The sequence below is a fragment of the Myxine glutinosa genome, chromosome 12, assembly GCF_964187855.1.
Source record: "Myxine glutinosa chromosome 12, kmMyxGlut1.1, whole genome shotgun sequence".
Lineage (NCBI taxonomy): Eukaryota > Metazoa > Chordata > Myxini > Myxiniformes > Myxinidae > Myxine > Myxine glutinosa.
Genome location: NC_136272.1, coordinates 6,850,538 through 6,871,939, shown reverse-complemented (window position 1 = coordinate 6,871,939; position 21,402 = coordinate 6,850,538). Strand labels below are relative to the sequence as shown.

General features: G+C 42.5%; 1 protein-coding gene across 1 annotated transcript in view; it reads left to right on the top strand.

The window, feature by feature from the left end:
* LOC137415052 (DNA topoisomerase 2-beta) overlaps nucleotides 1-21,402 on the top strand; it is a 287,321-nt gene that overhangs the window by 85,655 nt on the left and 180,264 nt on the right. Inside the window, exon 5 of the mRNA XM_068100610.2 lies at nucleotides 6,363-6,426. Within this exon, the coding sequence (XP_067956711.2) occupies nucleotides 6,363-6,426 (64 nt within the window). The remainder of the gene's footprint in view (nucleotides 1-6,362; nucleotides 6,427-21,402) is intronic.

Sequence of the window (21,402 nt, the reverse complement as noted above, 5' to 3'; positions counted from 1 at the left end):
AGGTCATCAAAGGGTGAAAAATCACATTTCCAACAATAACTCTGGAATGAATCATCAGAGAAAGAAGTGGGTTTTTGCATTAAAGCCCTTCAAATCTATGAATTAAGGCACATCAAATCAAATCTGACTTAGGAATTGACTCTCAGGTTCCATTGGGATACGAAAATAAAAATTTGACCTTAAAAATCACAATGACCAAAAATGCAAACATTTTAAAAAAATCTTTATATCTCAGAAACTGGGCTGCAGAAATCCTTCGAAATTAGTTTGTGGAATCCTCTTGAAACCCCAATAAATCGCTTAAATAAAATGATGAGAGGAGAAATTCCGACAGGTTAAAATGACGTCGTTTATTCGAATTTCACGATGGAAGCAGATCTGATGATTTCTGAATATATCTATACGCACATAGCTCTGTCAATAATGACCCGTTCTGCTGATCACCAGCAAACTGGGTACATATGTAGTACAGACTGAACAGACAAAAATGATGAATGCTTGCAAATAAAGGTCAAGGGCAACAACTCGAGAACAGAACAAAGTGAATATCACATCATTCCGAAAAGTGCTCAAAAAGATAATTATTTTGAAGTATTATGGATTAAAATTCTTCAGATATTCACTGAGGGGATGCGGAGAAGAGCATCAAACATGTATGAATCATGGAGTCAAAATATCATGTCTCACACAAACACACAACAATTATTGATGCTTTACAATTTCACCCTTCTACTTTTCCTGGATGCAAAATCGTCAATAATGTCATCATACTTCCGTATTCGTCCAAAGTCCTTCTCGATTGAGATGATCGCCAGGTGTGACAGTCTGTCCTGTGACATTGTCGCTTTATGAGCTTCAGCTTTGAGAAAGAGCGTTCTGCAGATGCAACAGTTACTGGCATCATCAGTAAAACCCTCAGAGCCACGTGTACATTTGGATAAGTGTCCATGAGGGAGTTTTTAGTTGTTTAGCTTCGTGTTTCAAGTGGAGAACATCTTTCCGGAACTGAGTGGTGCAGAAGCTTGAGTTCTTCCGGTAGCTCGATGGGTTCCAAATCGCTTGAATTGCCATCATTTAGCAGGATATGTAGGTCATCACAGCTTTTTCTAAGATCATTGTCACTTAGAGCTTTCGTGGCTGCGATGTTAAATAGAAAGTTGAATGGCTGCAGGATGCAGCGCACATGCTCAAATCTTCTGTCTGGTGCAGTCAGACAAACATCAATAACGCTGTAGAAAAATTCAACTTTGAACTTTGTCTGTGGGTCTGAAACTGGTTCATCTGCAGATTCGTAAGAAAAGTGCCTGGATTCGTAAGAAAAATGAGCATGACACGCTTGGATCAGGTCTAATGCAACATCCAACTGCATGTCCTTTGACTGCAATACCTTGCTGACTTAGGTTGATCTGGACAAGTATATCGTACCAGATGACCAGACATATGAGAAATCTGAAAGTCCCCACTTCCTTCACTAGGCCCATTGCCTCACTGTAACATTTAGCATCCTTTCCTTTAGCAGTGTCAGCCAAACTCAGTAGAGCAATATAGCTTATGTGAGCCTAATGCCGAGTATGTTAAGAAAGAAGATAACGCTAATATAACACGTCCTAAAGGTACTTCCGCAAGATGGAGGAAATGATGTAAAATCGAGTAAATAATTCACAGTAAATTTCATTCCATTTCCTTTGAAGTCGTTGGAACGTTATTTAACAAGTAATAAAAACCTTTTTGTTTTAAATGAAAAAGGATGTAGGGATGTTACTGGAAAAAGTATGGAAACAAGAATAAAGCGTGACGGACACGGAAAAAGCACATAAACAACAACAACAACAACAACTCTGCCACGAAAGGTCTGATTTTTGGTGTTTCACTGTATTTTTCATCCTCATTGAGAATTGACATTTGCAGATAGAAATGCCATGTGGTTGTGAATTGCAACATGATGTCTTTGATTAAACCCATCAGTGAAGCGATTGGGAGAAGTAGGCATGCAGGATCGTGTTATTGGAAACATCTATGTTGCACAACTGGACTTTAAAGAAAGCTGATGTGGGAGGCCCCTATTTGTGGGTGGCCCCCAGCGGCTGCGGGCTTCCGCGGGCGCCTAACGGAGGCTCTGCTACGGAGGCTCTGCTCTGCCAGCACGAGTGATGCGCCAAGCGATGATTGTACAAGTAGCGTGACTTCATTCACTGCAAGCAGGGGTTTGGTTCCATTGTTCCAAGGAGCGGTACTGACTGAAAAATGTGAAGCTCTCAGGGGAGCTTGCCTCCACGGACCACAAGGCAGCAAAAGCGTTCCCTGCTCAACTCGCGAGGCTGATCGAAAAGAAGGGATACCTCCCAGAGCAGATGTTCAACGCTGATGAGACTGGCCTCTTCTGGAAAAAGATGCCTACGAGAACTTTCATCTCGAAGTGTCAGGAGACAGCATTGGGATTCAAGGTTGCCAATGACCGGGTATCTCTTCTCCTCTGTGCAAACGCAAAAGGGGACTTCATTCTGAAACCCATGATGTACCATTCCCTGAACCCGCGTGCTCTCAAGGGCAAGAACAAGCAAACTCTGCCCGTGTTTTGGAGGGCCAACAGGAAAGCCTGGGTGACAGCAGCAATCTTCCTGGACTGGTTCCATAATTGTTTCGTTGCTCAGGTGGAGAGGTACATGGCGGAAAAAAACCCCTTGCTTTCAAAGTTCTGTTGCTCCCGGACAATGCTCCTGGCCACTCCGCAAACCTGGACGTGGCTCACCCGAACATCGAGGTGATCTTCCTGTCTCCCAACACCACCTCCCTCATCCAGCCACTCGACCAAGGTGTGATTTCAACATTTAAAACATATTACACCCATTGCACCTTCTCCGCATTTTGGATGCGACCCACGGCTCACCGTCGGGCAGTGTTCGAAGGATTTCAACATTGCCCATTGCATCGGCGCTATCAAGGAGTCGCTGGATGAGGTGAGAGCCTCCACCATCAATGCCTGCTGGCACAAGCTGTAGCCACAGGCAGTCAGCAACTTTACTGGCTTTCCCGATAATAAGGAGGAGAGGCTGTGATTGTCGGGTTGGCACGGCAGGTGGGAGTGGAAGGCTTTGATGACATGCAGCCTCTGAGGAGTTGGAGGATCTCATTGCCTCACATGGCGACAACCTCGCCGAGGAGGAGTTGGAGGCCTTTATAACAGTTTACGAGGAGGAATAGGCGGGCAGTGATGAGGAAGAGGTGCCGAGGTCTAAACTCACAGTCCAGTTCCTGGGTGAGTTGCTGCATGACATGCGGGTGCTTGTCGACAAGTTGGAAGATGCTGACCCAGTCATGGAGAGGGACCTCAAGTTCAAGAGGGCCTTGGATGATTTGCTTCTCTCCTACAAAGAGCTGCATCTAAACCTGCGGCAATCTATCAGGCAGCTCTCCATTACCCATTTCTTTCACCCTGCTCTCTCCACCTCAACACGTTGCAGGACTATCATTTGGGTCATCCTCAGAGTTCGAGGAATTCATGGGATTTTAATTCATCACCACCATCATCATCATTTGAAAGTTGCGTGTGTTTGTAAAATAATTTTTTTTAATGGTACTTGATGGTGTTGTGTTGTTTTTTTGTTTCACGGTGCGGTATGGTTAAGCTGGTCAAGCAATTTTAATAAACTGTAAGCACATTCCTTCAATTAATTTGAAATGGTACCTGGTGTTATGGTTTTTAAAAATTTGTAAGCATTTTTTATGAAACTGTAATCATGTGCATTTGCGGTCGAAAACATTTTAAACTTTAATATGCTTCCTCTATGAATCAGGAACCGCTGGGAACCTATAGCGTATCCCCCTTTTCCCCATTGAAACAATGCCACGGCATACATTCACAGGATTTTCATCGACCTTCGTGGATTATCGTTGACATTCGCGGGATTTGCCTCGCCATTTGTGGGACTTTCATCGAATTTCGTGGATTAATTATTGTTGACATTCTCTGGATTTGCCTCACCATTCGTGGATTTTGCCTCACCATTCGCGGTTTGGTCCTCTATTCGTGGATTTTCGATATTGTCGTTTAATTCCCCTCGGTGAAGACCGGGAAATCACGGATGGAAACAAGCGTTAATGAAGGCGTTATTCAATAGTGGATTCCACGATATATGCGCGGGAGGGAGGGGGAGGAAGAAGAAGCGGGAAGCTTTTACCTGTAGCGATCTCGCCGGGCAGTTTTCAAAGCCTGCAGGAAATAAACTCAAACGGGAATCCGGGTTAAAAAGTACAGTGAAAATAAATAAGGCTTTATTGCCACGGATGCCAATAACAATGAAACGCGTCGGTAACCAAAACCCCCTAATGAGCGCTCCCACACACAGACGTTTAACACACAGACGAAGGGAAGATATACGAAAAGAAACGTTGTGTTTGTGTTTGTGCTGGGCTTAGCTCTGTCTGGCTGAGGCGTGTCAGGGATCGTCAGGCTCCTTTGGTGGGAAGAAGGCCTCGACGCACCCCCGTTCACTAGGCCTCGACAAGGCCTCCCGCGTGAAGCGAGCGAGTAGGCGTGCAACCCGCTTCCCCAGCCATGCAATGTCCTCACGGATTCGGCACGGAACTGCGATGCACCCAACGTTCAGTTCAGAATGGAGAGAGGGTCGAGGGTGAAGGAAGGCGTGAGGGCAAGAGGTCGAGGTCGAGGAATCACGAGGGCAGCAGGGAACAAGGTCCAGGCACCAAGGTCTCCAACAACGAGAGAGGAAGAATAGAGAAAATGTCGGTCTCCTCTAACCTTTAACGTCAGCTCGTGACGTCACCGGCGCTTCTCCTCCAATCAGTGCGTCGCTTCTTGCTCGCCCCTCACGTCCTCCAATCCGAGGGAAGCTTCTTGCCCCGCCCATGGCCAATCACCAGTCCTTCCCCACTCTGCTAATCGGCGGCCTTTGTCCTGCCTCGTGTCTTCCTTCCACCAATCAGTGGCCAGCTTCTTGCCCCTACCTTGACCAATCATGAGCTTCATCCTGCCTCGTCTCCCTATTGGTGGTGTCTTGTCCAATGGTGTTATCTCCCCCATCAAACCCTTCGACCAATCCTTCGCGAGGTGGGCGTGGCCTCAGCCTGCCTAAGCAATGTGTGTCTGCCAAGTCGGGGTTGTCAGCCCAAGTGTGTCATCTGGGTTCCGGTTAGTTTTATTGTTGGGGGGGATTTAATTAGTGTGTGCGCTAATGGGGATGGATTCCTAACTAGTGTCTATGTGCGTTGCCATACGGGACAATGTATAGATCACAGAGGGAATGATGTAAAAGGGAATTTTACCCTTTTGCCCTAATCTTTTTAACAAGCCCCGCCCCCTTGTGACGGGGACGAATATACATTTACGCGAACAAACCGCCTAAACAAACTTATTACATGTGGGGTTCCTTGTCACAACAATCGGAGCATGACACCTACACAGATCTACCTGATCTATATATCACTCTATCCCAAAATTAATAATAATAATAATAATACATTTATTTTCATAACAATATATACATGCAATATATATATGTTATCGTTTCAAGTACTGCAAGTGTGTGTGTGTGTGTGTGTGTGTGTGTGTGTGTGTGTGTGTGTGTGTGTGAGTGAGTGTGTGTGTGTGTCAGCCCTATTATGAGCCTTGACTTATGTATAAAAAAGAAATAAATAAATACTATCTGTGGAGTGAATTCAATGTTCGTATTGGTGATGAAATATGTACATTGTACATATAAGACTGAATATTTACCTCCGCCACCAAAGGTGGATGGAGGTTATGTTTTCACCCCTGTCTGTCTGTCTGTTTGTTTTGTCCGTTTGTTTGTGAACAAGATACCTCAAAAAGTTATGGATGGATTCAGACGCAAGGACGAAATGATTCGATTTTGGTGAAGATCTGATTTCGGATCCGGCTACTAGAATTTTGAAAGTGATTCTTCACCATTGGGAGATAGGGCCAAAAACGACAAATAGCCGGATTTCTGAAAAAGTTATGAATGGTGATTCCTGTGATTGGTTTTGAGTAAATGTGATTCTGTATTGTCATTTTCTGGTCTACTCTGAGATACAAAACGTAAACTGTTCACCAGGTTCACCAGGTGTTCTCTACTGAGTGCCATTCTAGTTAACAATGCAGAGCCTTGCTGTGGTAAATAGATTGCAGTAGATCTGAGAATGAACAATTTGTATTAAATAGATTTACTGGTAGACTCAAAGACAAACACACACTGACGCACAGACAGATTACAATTGTCTCACTCATCACTTTCAGAATGGGCAAAGCATACAAATTGTATTGGTGCACTCTATTTAGTTTCTTACAGGTGATCCAAACTTACATGCCTTTGTTCAATCCCCCCTTCATGCCACTGCCTTAGTTAATGCTGCAGACAACAAACAAAGAGATAAAAACATGTCTGGAATCAAGATTACCATTGATCCGTAAGTACAGTTTTTTCACGCCATCAGTGATGTACTGTATTCTTGTAAGTGAGGGAAGTCATATAAGGTGTATATTCTGAAAAGAGAGATTGTGGCTGTGCAGTTTCTTTATCTCAACTGATTGCTGTTGGAAGTTCTCAGGTATTTGTTGAATAATGTGTATGTAAAAGATATAGTTTGTGTGTGAAAGACTAATATAATTACCAGTGTAATATGAGGTGTTGCAGGGAGGTGAAAATGATGCAAATGCTGATGGAATACACTCTGCAAATAATATATTGTGGAGTGAATATACATCACTGAAATAGCACGATGCTCGTTTTCATTATGTGTTAGAGATGCTCGGTTTATTAGCCCGTCCCCTGCACAACACAAGACGGGGTTTTGTTATCACTTCTGTCTGTGTGTGTGAGTAGAAGGACAATGGGGGTTCTAGGATACATAGAATTTAACATTGAAGTCAATGGGGAAAATTATGGAAACTTATTGACTCACACCCCCCTCTCTTGAAAAATTACACCCTTTTTCTCCCTCTTTTAATTTTTCTCATACAGAGATCCAACGAAAATATGATCTTGTTTTATCTCTCTGATAAGATCCATCCTTTTAGCACAGGAATCACCATCTAGAATATTGGAAAATATTATATTAGAATTTGACTCTAGATGTCGCTGTTGAGCTAATATGAAATGATAAACCTCTCTTAATGACCTTGTCTGACTTCCTCCTAAGCCCCGCCCACTTTTTACTAAACCCCACCCACTTTTTACAAAACCCACCACTTTTTACTGAGCCTGCCCACTGTTTCCTAAGCCCCGCCCACTGTTTCTAAGCCCCGCCCACTTTTATTAAGCCCCGCCCACTTCACTTAAGCCCCACCCAGTTTCGCTAAACCCCACCACTTTTATAAACCCCACCCACTATTACATCATTTCCAGTTAAGCCTTGCCCAGGCATGCCAGGCTTGCCCAGGGTATTCTTATATAAAGGGTGGAAACAGGCTAAATTCAAACAACCTTTTGCTTTTCTTGAGAATGGACTACTGTGTTCACCTGGAGTGGGATGACTTTCACCTCCCCTGGGGTCCTACTACCTGTGTGGAACAAAACCTTCAAATTGATGAACTGGATTCAAACCTCTTAACAATGGAGGTAAGAGTTTATTTTAATATTTACAGAGTTTGATTTATACATATAATAATCTTGTATTAAATTAATACATTGTTATTTTCTCTCACAGGAAATTGTATCTGAGATACAAAATGAAAATACTGCTTTTACCACAACTTGGGGTGAAGTTATTCATTTGTTTGAATACCTTTTGAACAACCATGACCCACAGAACGAGTTCTACCTTGATAATCCAACCAAAGAGTTATACCTTGGAGACTCACTAAATTTGGGTGAAACATGAGTTTTGCCTAGATGTTTTCAATACCTACCTTGGACACTCACTAAATTTGGGTAAAACATATGAGTTCTGCCTAGATGGTTTCAATATGTTTTATACCTCTCCCACTGCCCCCTTCCCACGCCCCCCCCCCCCCCCCAAAGCCCTCGCCCTCTCTCAGATCTCTCGATGTCTCCATGTCTCTCGGTCCCTGCTGTCAAATGTTGTGTTTGTGTCCTTCCCCCTCTCTCCCCATCTTGTCTACCGCTCCCTATGTTATATGTTTTATGTGTCGGTTTGTCTTTCTGTGTGTTCATGTGATTAATGTTCGCTCTTTCACGAGCCTCGATATTGTATACAAAAAAAAAAAAAAAAAAAAAAAAAAAAAAAAAAAAAAAAAAAATACCTACCTTGGAGACTCACTAAATTTGGGTAAAACATATTATAAGTTCTGCCTAGATGTTTTCAATACCTACCTTGGAGACTCACTAAATTTGGGTAAAACATATTATGAGTTCTGCCTAGATGGTTCTACCTGTGGAGCTTACCTTGGAGACTCACTACATTTGGGAAAAACATATTATGAGTTCTGCCTAGATGGTTCTAAATGTGGAGCCTACCTTGGAGACTCACTAAATTTAATAAAATCAGGAAAATAGTTTTGCCTTGGAGACTTTGAAAACTGGTTTCATTTTGGAGACTCTGCCTGAGTGGAACTAAACCTTCAAATTGATGAACTGGATTCAAACCTCTTATCAATGGAGGTAAGATTTTATGTTAATATATACATATAATAATCGAGCCCGGCATTGGCTTAGCGGTTAGGGTGCCGGCTTGGGATCCTAGGATCCTGGGTTCGAATCCCGGTTGATCGCTGAATTAACGCCAGGGGGGTTGACTCAGCCTGTCATCCTTCCGAGGTCGGCTAATTGAGTACCAGCTTGCTGGGATGAATGATCACGGTGTGTACCCCGGCTTAGAATAGGTACACCGTATCCCTGCGCATCGTAAGAGCGTGACCAAGGGTTGGCGTCAGGAAGAGCATCCGGCCATAAAAACATTGCCTCAAACAGGGAACCATGATTGTCATGGGGCCCGCAAGGCTAACCCCTGCTTTAGCGGGGAAAAATGGCCTTAAAACGATCATTCATTCATATACATATAATAATCATGTATTAAATTTAAAAAGTCATTCATTAACACGTTATTATTTTCTCTCATAGGAAATTGTATCTGAGATACAAAATGAAAACTGCTTTTACCACAACTTGGGGTGAAGTTATTGATTTGTTTGAAGACCTTTTTAACAACCAAGACCCACAGAATGAGTTCTACCCTGATGACCCAACCAGAGTTTTACCTTGGAGACTCTACCTGTGTGGTCCATCTTGGAGACTCTTTGGATCCTAAACCAATGAACAATGTTCTTTGTTTAATGGCACTTAATTTAAGGTAAGTTCAGTTGATTGAAAATAAATTAAATTATATATATATACAGACTTGGCATTTAATATGGAATATTTTTTTTGTGGGGGTGAACTTACTTTTCAAGATGTCTTAGAACCAAAAGTTCATTGGAATTATGTTGAAATTATTCTAGATTTTGTTAATGTGACGTTTAAAAGAAACAAAAACCACATTTGACATTTCGAAACAAATAAATTGATCCTTGAAAGTGATGTAAACTGATATCGAACTCAATTCATGGACAGTACTGTGTTAAACTTCTGTACGTTTTCCAGAAGTATCTCTTTATTTTGCACATTAGCCAATTTTTTTTTTAGCAAAAACAAAAGTTAAATTACGACTGGGATTACGGACAGTAAAATTACAGTTCAGTACTTCGTGTAACCCCCACGAGCATTCAGGAGAGCACGTACACGTTGAGGCATGCTGTTCACGAGATTTGCCAAGGTTTGGACAGGAATTGCTTGCCATGCAGTGACAATAGCCTGCTGCAATTCACGCACAGAGGTCGGCTGCTGGTCCAAGTGGTCGATTTGACGCGTTAATTCTGCCCACAAGTTCTCTATTGGATTCATATCCGGGGACATGGCAGGCCACTCCATATGCTCTACACCACGGTCAGCAAGAAAGTGTTGGATCATGCGAGCACGATGAGGCCGTGCATTGTCATCTTGGAAGACAAAGTTTCCTCGAAAGGCTGCACGAGCAAATGGAAGCAATGTTTCTTCCAGAATGGCCCTGTACTTGAACTGGTTCAGGTTTCCATTCAGAACAACCAGGTCAGTTTTGCCCCCTGCATGAAAAGCAGCCCAAATGGTCACCCCATCACCTCCAGCTTGGACTCTTGGCACTATACAATCTTTGTTGTAGGCTTCATGCACTTGTCTGCGCACTCGGACGTGGCCATCTTGACGATAGACCAGAAATCTAGACTCGTCACTGAAGATCACGTGATTCCAGTGTCCTGGCTGCCATTGACGGTGCTCTCTGGCCCACTGCAATCGGCGCTGGCGGTGTTGTCTGGTCAGGCGTGGCTTTCTCACGGGACGCCTGGCACGATAGCCTGCTTGAACCAGTCGTTGGTTGACTAGCCTTCTGGATACAGGCACATTTGTCAGTTGCTGCCACTCAGCCCTAAGCCGATTAGCTGACTTGGTACGGCCATTGCGGACTAACCGGTGCAGCTGACGATCATCCCTCCTTGTGGTTCTGCGGGGACGTCCTGGCCTCGGTATTGGAGTAGGGACACCCCTCTGAGCATTTCGTTTCAGGATCTTTGACACCTGACCTTGAGTGATGCCATACTGCCAAGCAATAGCACGCTGTTTCATGCCATAATTTCGTATAGCCCCCACTCCATGACAAACAGCATTGTCGAGTTGACGGACCATCTCCAGAGGAAGCGGCAATAACTTTTGGAGATGTGCAGCAGTTGTTTTCCACTAATACAGAACGCAACAACCCTTGTATACCCGACTGTGAATCCAATCATCAAATGCACCTGTCCGTACATTTTGTCACGCCACCTGTGATATAATCCTGTTATTGACTTCTTGCTGCGACAGACAATCAGTGACATGGTTCTTTTAACAAATAAATCACCAAAGTGTAAAAGAAACTCACCAGATTGATATACTGAGTTAAGAAAGTAAACCCAAGTCAAGAAAAAAAAAATATTCCATATTAAATGCCAAGTCTGTATATATATATATATATATATATATATATATATATATATATATATATATATATATATATATATATATATATATATATATACATATATATATATATACATATATATATTATATATATATATATATATATATATATATATATATATATATATATATATATATATATATATATACATATATATATATATATATATATATATATATATATATATATATATATATATATATATATATATATATATATATATATACAGTGAAACCTTGACTTACGAGTTTAATTCGTTCTGTGACCGAGCTCGTAACTCAATTTGCTCGTTTCTCAAATTAAATTTCCCCATTAAAATGCATTGAAATGCTATTAATCCGTTCCAGCCCGCCAAAAACCACACCAATTTTTTTTGTTACGTGTTTTTAAATAAGAAAAATGTACTTTATAAATAACAAATAATGTATAAACAAGCACGACCTCGTATATACTGTACGTAATAACAAATCGGCGTTACGCGCGCTGCTTGTAAACAAGGAGGAAGCGGACAACGCGGTAATTTGTAAGAGTCTTTATTCAAGAGCTCACTGTAACACTGGCGCGCTCCGGGCTGCGCGCCCGGTGTATATCCTGAGGCCACGCCTACCCCTCGGCGTGGCCCCCGCCCACTTGGTGCGCGGAATGATGTCACCACGCCAGTGAGCTTCCGTGTCCGCCACAATGTAAAGAAATAAACTGGTTTTATTAAGTGTATTTACCTTGAAGATCAGACGAAGATGCTGGCGGAGGTGGAGGAGATAACTTTTGCCTTTTTCGCCACACTTTCCTCGCTTTCACTTGCAGGGCGTTTCAATAAAAACCTGTCCAACGAGGTTTGTTTCTTCCTCCCTTTCAAAATGTTTCGATCGTACTGCCTCGCCAAGTCGACAACACGCACACCTCGCTCATGTTTTTCGACGATTGCGTGTTTTATATCCAAGCACATCATCCTCTTCTTCTTCTCAGTACTGCCCTTGGCACTCAATTTCTTAGGACCCATGGTTAAAACTAAGAAATTTTCCAAAATAACCAAAATGCGAAAACAAAGCAGCAGCGATATACGGCAGAGATGCTTGCACGGCAAGATAACCACGTGACCGGAACCCACCTGGTGGCGGGTGGCGTAAGCTCCAAAATAACCAACATGCGAAAACAAAGCAGCAGCGATATACGGCAGAAATGCTTGCACGGCAAGATAACCACGTGACCGGAACCCACCTGGTGGCGGGTGGCGTCAGCTCCAAAATAACCAAAATGCGAAAACAAAACAGCAGCGATATACGGCAGAGATGCTTGCACGGCAAGATAACCACGTGACCGGAACCCACCTGGTGGCGGGTGGCGTAAGCTCGTAACTCAGATCTCGGCTCGCATCTCAAAGCAATAAACCGCCCGAGCGACGGCTCGTATCTCGGAAAACTCGTAAGTTGGTGCACTCGTAAGTCAAGGTTTCACTGTGTATATATATATATATATATATATATATATATATATATATATATATATATATATATATATATATATATATATATATATATATATATATATATATATACGTATATATATATATATATATATATATATACATATACGTATATATATATATATATGTATATATATATATATATATATATATATATATATATATATATATATATATATATATATATATATATATATATATATATATATATATATGTTATTTCATTGAACATTAGATAAGTAATATATATATATTATTTTACATATATTTCAGCAATATCAAGAAAGTTCGAGGAAGAAAATGCTGGAAGAAAAATTCTTCCTCCCCATTTCTACTTCTTCAAACTTGAAAGCCCTGAAAGACAGAATTGGAAGAAGAGGTTTTTTATTTATTTATTGAAATATGTATTTTAAAAAAAAAGAAAAAAAGATTATGTTGGGTTAGGGTTTGGGTTGGGATTTTGAATGTGAGGGTTAGGGTTGGGTTGGGGTTTGGATTAGGGTTGGGGTTGGAATTTTGAATGTGAGGGTTAGGGATGGGTTGGGGTTGGGGGTTGGTATTTTGAATGTGACGGTTAGGGATGGGGTTGGGGTTGGGGTTGGGTTGGGTTAGGGTTGGGTTAGGGTTAGGGTTGGGGTTGGGATTTTGAATGTCAGGGTTAGGTTTGGTATATTATTATTACTCACTCACACACACCAACAAACAACATTGTGTGCAGAAGTTAAACCTTGACTGATTATTCGGTTGAGGAGTCTGTGTTTGGGGTTCACAGATCTAACGTCCCCCATTACATATATTGGTTATTTATTATTTTTAATACCTCAGCAGATGCCCCCTTCTATACACCCCAGGCTTGGCCCTCGAGTGTCCATAGCGGTGTATAATAGAGGATTGTGAAGCGCCAACCCATTGCTTTCACGGGCATTATCTGCTTATTTGTGTCTTTTGTAATTCCTGTGAATAAAATGAACGCAAGATTTATTCCCCATTCATATCATATAATTTATAAGTCCAAGGAACTGTATCCATTACATCAACGATTTAAAAAAGTTCATTCTTCCATCTCTTTGTATAACTTTTCTCAAAATGACTTTTCCATCTGTATATTCTTACAATATCACCAACTTTGAACTTGGGCTTTCTCAAATTAATTTGCTTTTCATATTCTAATTTTGTAAATGTTTCCGATGGTTTTGATTTTGTTGATGAATGAACTGTATTATTGTAATTATCTACAACAACCCGAATTAAAGCTACCCATTGTTGAGAATGGACTTGTGTAAATTTTTTATATAATCTCTCTTTCAAAGTGCGATTAAAACACTCAATAACAACTGCCTTTCCTTCATTAAAAGTGCTGTATAATGTAATACCATTATCTTTAAGAAATTTCATAAATATTTTGTTATAAAACTCTGTTCCCTCATCAGTCCATAACTTCTTTGGTTTTCTTTTGCTTTTACTAAATATTCCACTGAAAGCTAACATAAGATTATTACCCCTTTTGTTTTTCAAGGGAACAACCCATGCAAATCTACTCCTCAAATCAATAACGGTTAAAGCATATTTGTATCCCTTATCGTTATTTAGTTCAATTAAATCAGCGGACCAGATATAATCAACACCTTTGGAATAAACCTTCCTTCTTTTAAATTTTGTGATTATAGGTTTATGCAATTCATCAGCCAAAAGCTCCTCAGTCTTGATGACATCATTAGAGCTTAATAGTTTTTTTGATAACCAAGACCACGTCTCAATTTATCACTTATCAATTTTTTCACGATAAACCTATCAACTTTCTCTCTCAACATTGGATTTCGTTTCAAAGACAAATTATACAACATTTCTCTGTCGGCTTCGTGTTTTTCATCCAATGTAGTGGTATTCCCATAATCAATATCGTGCTTCATACACACTTCATCAACCCTATTTAGAGGTTTAGGCCAAGGTTTAGGATTGTCAGCCTCATCTAATCTTTTATCCAAGTTTGTTCCAGGACCACAGAAGCGCTATACAAAATAAATGAATTATTATTATTTAATACCCTGGTAGGTGTAATTCCCCTGGAATTCCAGTTGTTGTAAATTTACTCCCTGACAAAAACTTTTGTATATCTCCCCCACTTTTATGCTTAGAAATGAATTGACACTTTTTAGAGCCACACACTAGACATGTTTCCTTTTGATAAACTCAATTATTTTTTACTTTTAACATACGATATATTTTTAGCATTAGTTTTCTTTTTACACTTAACACAATAACTCATTTATTTATGAGAAAAATTCATACAGAGTGCAAAAACCTTTTTGGTTTTCAACATATACATTTCTGTTTTGATTTTTCAAACATAAAGAATCCTTAGCAATGCCTTTACCCTCTCCTCCATTTATTTAGGGAAAAATATATATGTTAAACTTTAACTAAACACATACATTTCTACATTTCTACATTCTTCCTCTACATTCGTATTCAACATATCTACAACTTTTGAATATAATGCCATTTTATTTAATGATATATATTGTGATAAATCATTTAATCTAACTAAGTCATTGGCATCTGTGGGGCTTGGATAATTGAATAATTTATAAGTATTCTTCATATTAATATTTTTTGTTGAATTATATTTTTGTCGTTCAGCCTGTGCCTTTGTATAAAAATTTGATAAATCAATATCCAACTCTCGGGATATTCCAAAGATAGAACCATCTTTTCCAACATAAGTCATTTATATTAGATTTAAAATGACATCATAAAAATTTTCATTATTGTTGTGTTGAAATAATACATATAAACATAATTGACCACAACATTTAGAATTCATGTCTTGGACTTGAAATGTTTGATAAACACCATTCTTTAAAAAATTTATTACTTCAAGAGGTGGTGGAAGACCATAACTATCAAAATAATTTTTTCCCTGGCTATTATAAATACAAACCCAATGAGAACCAATCCCATTATTATCTTCTAAATTCATAATAATATTCTTTGTATTCTTGGACAACTTTGTTAATTCATCTCTCATACAAATAACCACATTATCAATTTTGAGTTTTTTACAATATTGTTGTGTAATTCCCCTCGGTGAAGACCGGGAAATCATAGATGGCAATTTGAGCGTTAATTTGAGGCGACCATCAAATTTGACGACTACCCAACTACATCGCCATAAACCCGCGTCCCAAATATTGGCGCAGTCGCCCCCATAATCAGTTGAAGGCTGTGTCCTGCTAACCTATCAATTTTATTCCAACCTCCAACACTTTGGTCTAACACACCTGGATCAATAATGGTGTCACTGCTGTCAGTGTCCACCTTACCTCTTTACAAAATTCACCCTTAAATCTGCATCTAACCCTCAGATTACCAGTGCCAAATATTTTTCACATTTTACTAATCTCACCAAAGAAGGATGCTTTTCCATACACATGTCAGCCGAGCATGACCCATATGCTTGGCTCATTACAAATTCCCATTCACATTCCATGGCTCTCTTCCCAAGCCAAGAGTCCACAAATCATAACGAAACATCTGTGGAAGATCATTCTCACACCATCATGTTCCACAGATGCTACAATGGTTGTCCGGTAGGCTATATCCATCCCTGTCCATGCAGTTTGACCCGCATCCATAGACCAGCACAGCATGGCAGGTCACCACATGCTGGCTGTCCCAGAGTCTCAGGGAGAGGGTGTCAGGCCGCATTCCTGGGCAGTCACCACATCAGGCCCATGGTGGCCGTCCATGGTGCCGCCACCAAAGCGCGACCTACAACACCTCCCCCTAGTGGTCCTCATAATACACCATCCTAGGAACCTGAGAAACCACCTCGGACCCCCCTGGAGATCTTAACCCCCACCAGGGTCCGGCGACCCTGCCGGCCCGAGACACCCGCTCGGGCGGCGCCCCGATGGACAAGGGACGCCACACTCCACCAGACCCTCCGTGGGCCCCAGGTCGTACCATGACACCCATGGTTGGACCCCACGTCCAAATCTTGCCAGCACAGCCCCCCAGCTGGCTGGCATAACCAAATTTTGCAAGGGGCACATTTTCCCCGAGGCCATCCCCAATGACCTCTCTCGGTTCGAATTCTGCAGCACGGGGGCCAAATCCCACCATGGCTGCTCCAAATCAAACTCCCATTGAAATGTAATTTTGGATTTTCTTTTAAAAATTTTAGCCTCAGGTGTCCAATAACCGCAGCTACAGGTAACAAACCCCTCCTCAGGTTGTTCTGCCCCTCCCCGCAGCTGTTCCACATTTCCTACGGGGACCATATTCTCCAAGGCTCTATCTCACGACTCCTCTCTGTCCAATTCCAGCTCGGAGCCAAAGCACTCCCCCTGCTGGGTATTTAATTTCGGAGCCTCTGGTACCCAATTGTTGTACATGCTGAGGGTCCCTTTGGTCACTTCATTCTCATCAACCGACCGACTCACCTCATCGCCCAAGCTCCCTTGGGCCGAGTCAACCTCTCCCTCGATGGTACTGTCACAGGTCTCCAGCCGCTGTGTCACATCATGCTCATCATCATCACCAATCAATTCTGGCCCCACCAGGCCTTTATCAATAAATACCCAGTCCGGTTCCGTTACCCGGACCCCCAAGCTTGTTACCCCCTGTTGGTGTGTTGCAGCATCCACACCAGCCCGATAACCTTCCAGGCCTTCATGAATCAAACATTCCCCATTCAATTTTTTACACTCCCCATTTACTTCTTGTGTTACGTGTTCCTCCCCGACCTCCTGGTCTTGGTATACCTCCGAACCCCGAGAGGAGCCACGGCAGAAAAATATATTATTCCGTGTCGAAATCAATATTGAAACCACACCAATGATTATCTACAAACCAAATAATGTATTAAAAAGCACACAGGAAGAACCATACAACAATGATAGCAATCAACCATATAATCAATCTTAAGATGGTACCATCTTATCTAGTAACTTAACTCAAACTCACGGCACTCCCAGGGAATGGAACCGAGCACTCCTCAATGTCTCTAACTCTCCAAGGCGAAGTTGATTCGCTCCAGCGATCGTTGGAACAATGTCCGATCAAGATCAATCGAGGCGTAGGCGGTCGAAGCGACACAGAAGTCACGTGGTCCAACACCCAGCAAACTCGCGGTAGAATGGAAAATTCCCAAAGACGCACGCCGACGTACACGTTCGCCGCTAAATCAGCGAACCGCCGTGTAATCTTCAAACGCCGCTTTAGTGCACAGCCCTCCCCGGCAGACCACCGGAGGGTAAGACCAGCCGACGCGACAAAAACCTTGTCCGATGAACGCAGCGCGCGGGGCAAAATGGCGGACGGCTCTCACTCGAGCCGGAGCCTCTAGGCAAGGATTCTCCGGAACCTCAATGCCGATACCTGACTACGCAGGTTCCTCAATACTCCGGCGATAACACCTATCGCACTAACTTCCTTTCAAGGTCTCAAAGTTCACTCGCGACGTTCGCTCAACCACGCCTGTTACAGAGCTTCGACACGCGTCTTCCCCGACCTTTGCCTCACGACCTCTTCTTCTTCGCTCGACGTCTTCCGGTGCACGATCCGATTTCCTGTTTCATTTTTACCATGAGCGCTTTTAACCCTTTTAATCACAATAACCATTTCCTTTAAACAACAATAATCGCCGTTTCCTTCCAACCCCGATAAGAATAATAATACCTAACCAGAAATGTTTCACGTGGATGAAAACCACCACAACGGAAGGGCCGAATCCGTAACACTTGACACTCCCCATTTACCTCCAAACATGTGTGTTGCGGCATCCACACCAGCCCGATAACCTTCCAGGCCTTCATGAATCAAACATTCCCCATTCAAAATTTTACACTCCCCATTTACCTCCAAACATGTGTGTTGCGGCATCCACACCAGCCCGATAACCTTCCAGGCCTTCATGAATCAAACATTCCCTATTCAAATTTTCACACTCCCCATTTATCTCTTGACACTCCATTTACCTTCAAACATGCCGTATTTACATTTTCCCTCTCCAAACATGCTGTCTCCTCTGGTTCTAATTCACATTCTGTTGCGATTCCCTGCTCCTGGTCCCCATTCACATTATCTTGGGCTGAACCCTTTTCCATTCCCACTGTGAATTCCCCCCTTCTTGCTTCAAATTCTGCCACCCGTAGCATCTCCTGTGTCCCATCGGCACCATTCTTTCGTTCTTCCTTCAATTCCCTCGTCCATCCATCAATTTTATTTCCCAATCGCTCACTCTGACCATCCATGTTGTTACTCATTTTCTTCATTTCTCCCCTTAATTCCTTCATTTCGTTTCTCATTCGCTCCTCCATTCCCTTCATAAAATTTATCATCTCGGCCTGGTGAACGTTCGAGCCCGTCTCTGCAGCAGGGGAAGTTCCACTAGGATGCTCCACCTCCTCTATATTTGACTCACTTCCAACGCTACCAGCATCTTCTATCCGCCCTTCCATATCACACACCCCCTCCATCCATCGAGAGGAGGTCGTTTCCCCGCGCGTATTTTACCTCAGAAACCGATTTAAATTTAGTGACGCACCGTTTGCGCCCTTCCCCACTCCAATCAACTAAAAAAAAAAAATTATTGCCTCAATCCTATGAAAGATTTCACTCCAAATTCTCCACTCTTGACACCAAATTTATTCAGATGGTTCAAATCCCACTCCTCGACAACAGTTGTCGAGGTATCAAAAAGTTTGTATCCCACTTCTGACTACCATTTGTCATGTAATTCCCCTCGGTGAAGACCGGGAAATCACGGATGGCAATTTGAGCGTTAATTTGAGGCGACAATCAAATTCGGACTCACTATATATGCATGGGTGGAAGAGAGAGGAAGAAGAAGCGGCAGCTTTTACCTGACACGATCCGAGCAGTCTTCAACCTGCAGGAAATAAACTCAACGAACACGGAATTATATGTACAAAAATAATAGATTTATTAAACGGAACCCGAGAACAATGGAACGTGCCGGTAACTAAAATCCCCTAATGAGCGCTCCTACACCAGACGTAACCAACAGACAAGGGAGGATATAAATGAAAGGAACCGTTGTGTTTGTATTTGTGCTGGGCTTAGCTCTGTGCATTGTCTGCAGTCGTCCAGGCCCCAAGCGTGCAAGCCCGCTGCGGCACTGGTATGGGCGGGAAGGAAGGCCGCCGTCCACCCATTCGCGTTCCACTAGGCCCCACCGAGCCACTCGCTCGCCCCAGCCTCGTCTTCTGGCGTGCCACCGGCCTTCCACGCGACTCGAACGGGTCGCGTGCAGTTCGCTCCTCCGGCCATGCCAGGCTTCGTCCACGCAGAATCGCTCGCTTGGCATCCAGAACGGGAAGGGCAGAAGCTAAGAGATCAGAGGACAAGATCTTCCACAACGAGCAGGAACGAGAAGGGAACGAGAAGGAGAAGAGAAGGTCCACAACCATCCGCTATCGCATCCAAAACGAGAGGGCAAAATGTCGGCCAGCCAGTTGTTTTATCTGCCGTCTTGTGACGTCAGCTCTCTTTCTCTCCAATCCCTGCCAGCCGACCTCACAGGCTCAATTCTCCACCAATGGCCGCGTCACTTCTCTCTAATGCCATTCGTCGGTGGCCAATCAGTATGCCGCTTCCTTCTACCTTCCTTTCACCAATCTGAGAGAAGCTGCTTGCCCCTCCCTTGGCCAATCATCAGTCCCTCCGTACTCTTCCAATCGGCGGCCTTCGTCCTGCCTGTGCTATGTGTCATCACCATGCTGGCGCAATGCACGGGCGCTTCCTGCTTGCTCTTCCGGTGAGTTGTATTGTTATTGTGGCGGAGGGGAATTTAAGTAGTGTGTGTGGTGTAACTAATGGGCCTGACTAATGTCTATGGTGTGTTGCCATACGGAACAAAGGAATGATCACAGAGGGACGACATACAAGGGAATTAACATAATCCCTGAACTAAATAACATGCCCTGCCCCCTCGCGGCGGGGACAAATATCCAACTTATCCGACATCCGGACTACACAGGTCCCTGACTTACTGTACATCGAAGTGGTTCTTGCTACCCACGATCATCGGAACACCTACCTATGCAGATCTGCCTAAATCTATATATATCACTACCCCAAAATTCATAACAATATTTAGCAAGTTCTATATTTGACGTTGTATTCTTTCCAAATTGTTTAAACCATTTATTTATGAGAAAGATATAATCTATTACCCCTTTTAGTTAGTCTAACACCTGCCTGTGCGATAGAAGAAAGCATATCTCCAACTAACAATCTCGCTTAATCAGGTAGGCTTTCAAGTTTTTGGGCGAAATATACAATTACACCACTTCCACTAATTTGTTTCTCCAACTCTTTATTATGTCTTTCCAATTATTTTTGAGTTTTTAGTTGTGCCTTCCTTTCGTTAGCAGTGTTTACCGCTGCTAAAATACCACCCGTCAATGCTCACACTGCACTTACACCAGCAAATAAAGGAATTAGAAATGGGAGAAATCCTCCTCTCATCTCTATTATTGAATATTTATTTAACACAGGTTTTTGTCCCCCGTCGCACCGCGGAGCGAAAGGGGGACTATGGTTTTCCCCTCCGTCCGTGTGTGCGTCTGTGCGTGCATGTGTGCATGCGTGCGTTGAACCTTGTGAGTGGAATATCTTGAAAAATAAATGAACTACTAACTTCTAATCCGGTGTGTGGGTGTATCTAGGCATAAGGAAGAACGCTATTGAAAATTGGGTCGCCACGTCAAAATCCAAGATGGCCACCACCATATATGTCTGAACCTTGTGAGCGGAATATCTTGAAAAATAAACCAACTACTCACTTCTAATCTGGTGCGCGACTGTATCTAGGCATAAGGAAGAACGCTATTGAAAATTGGGTCGCCACGTCAAAATCCAAGATGGCCGCCACCATATATGTCAAC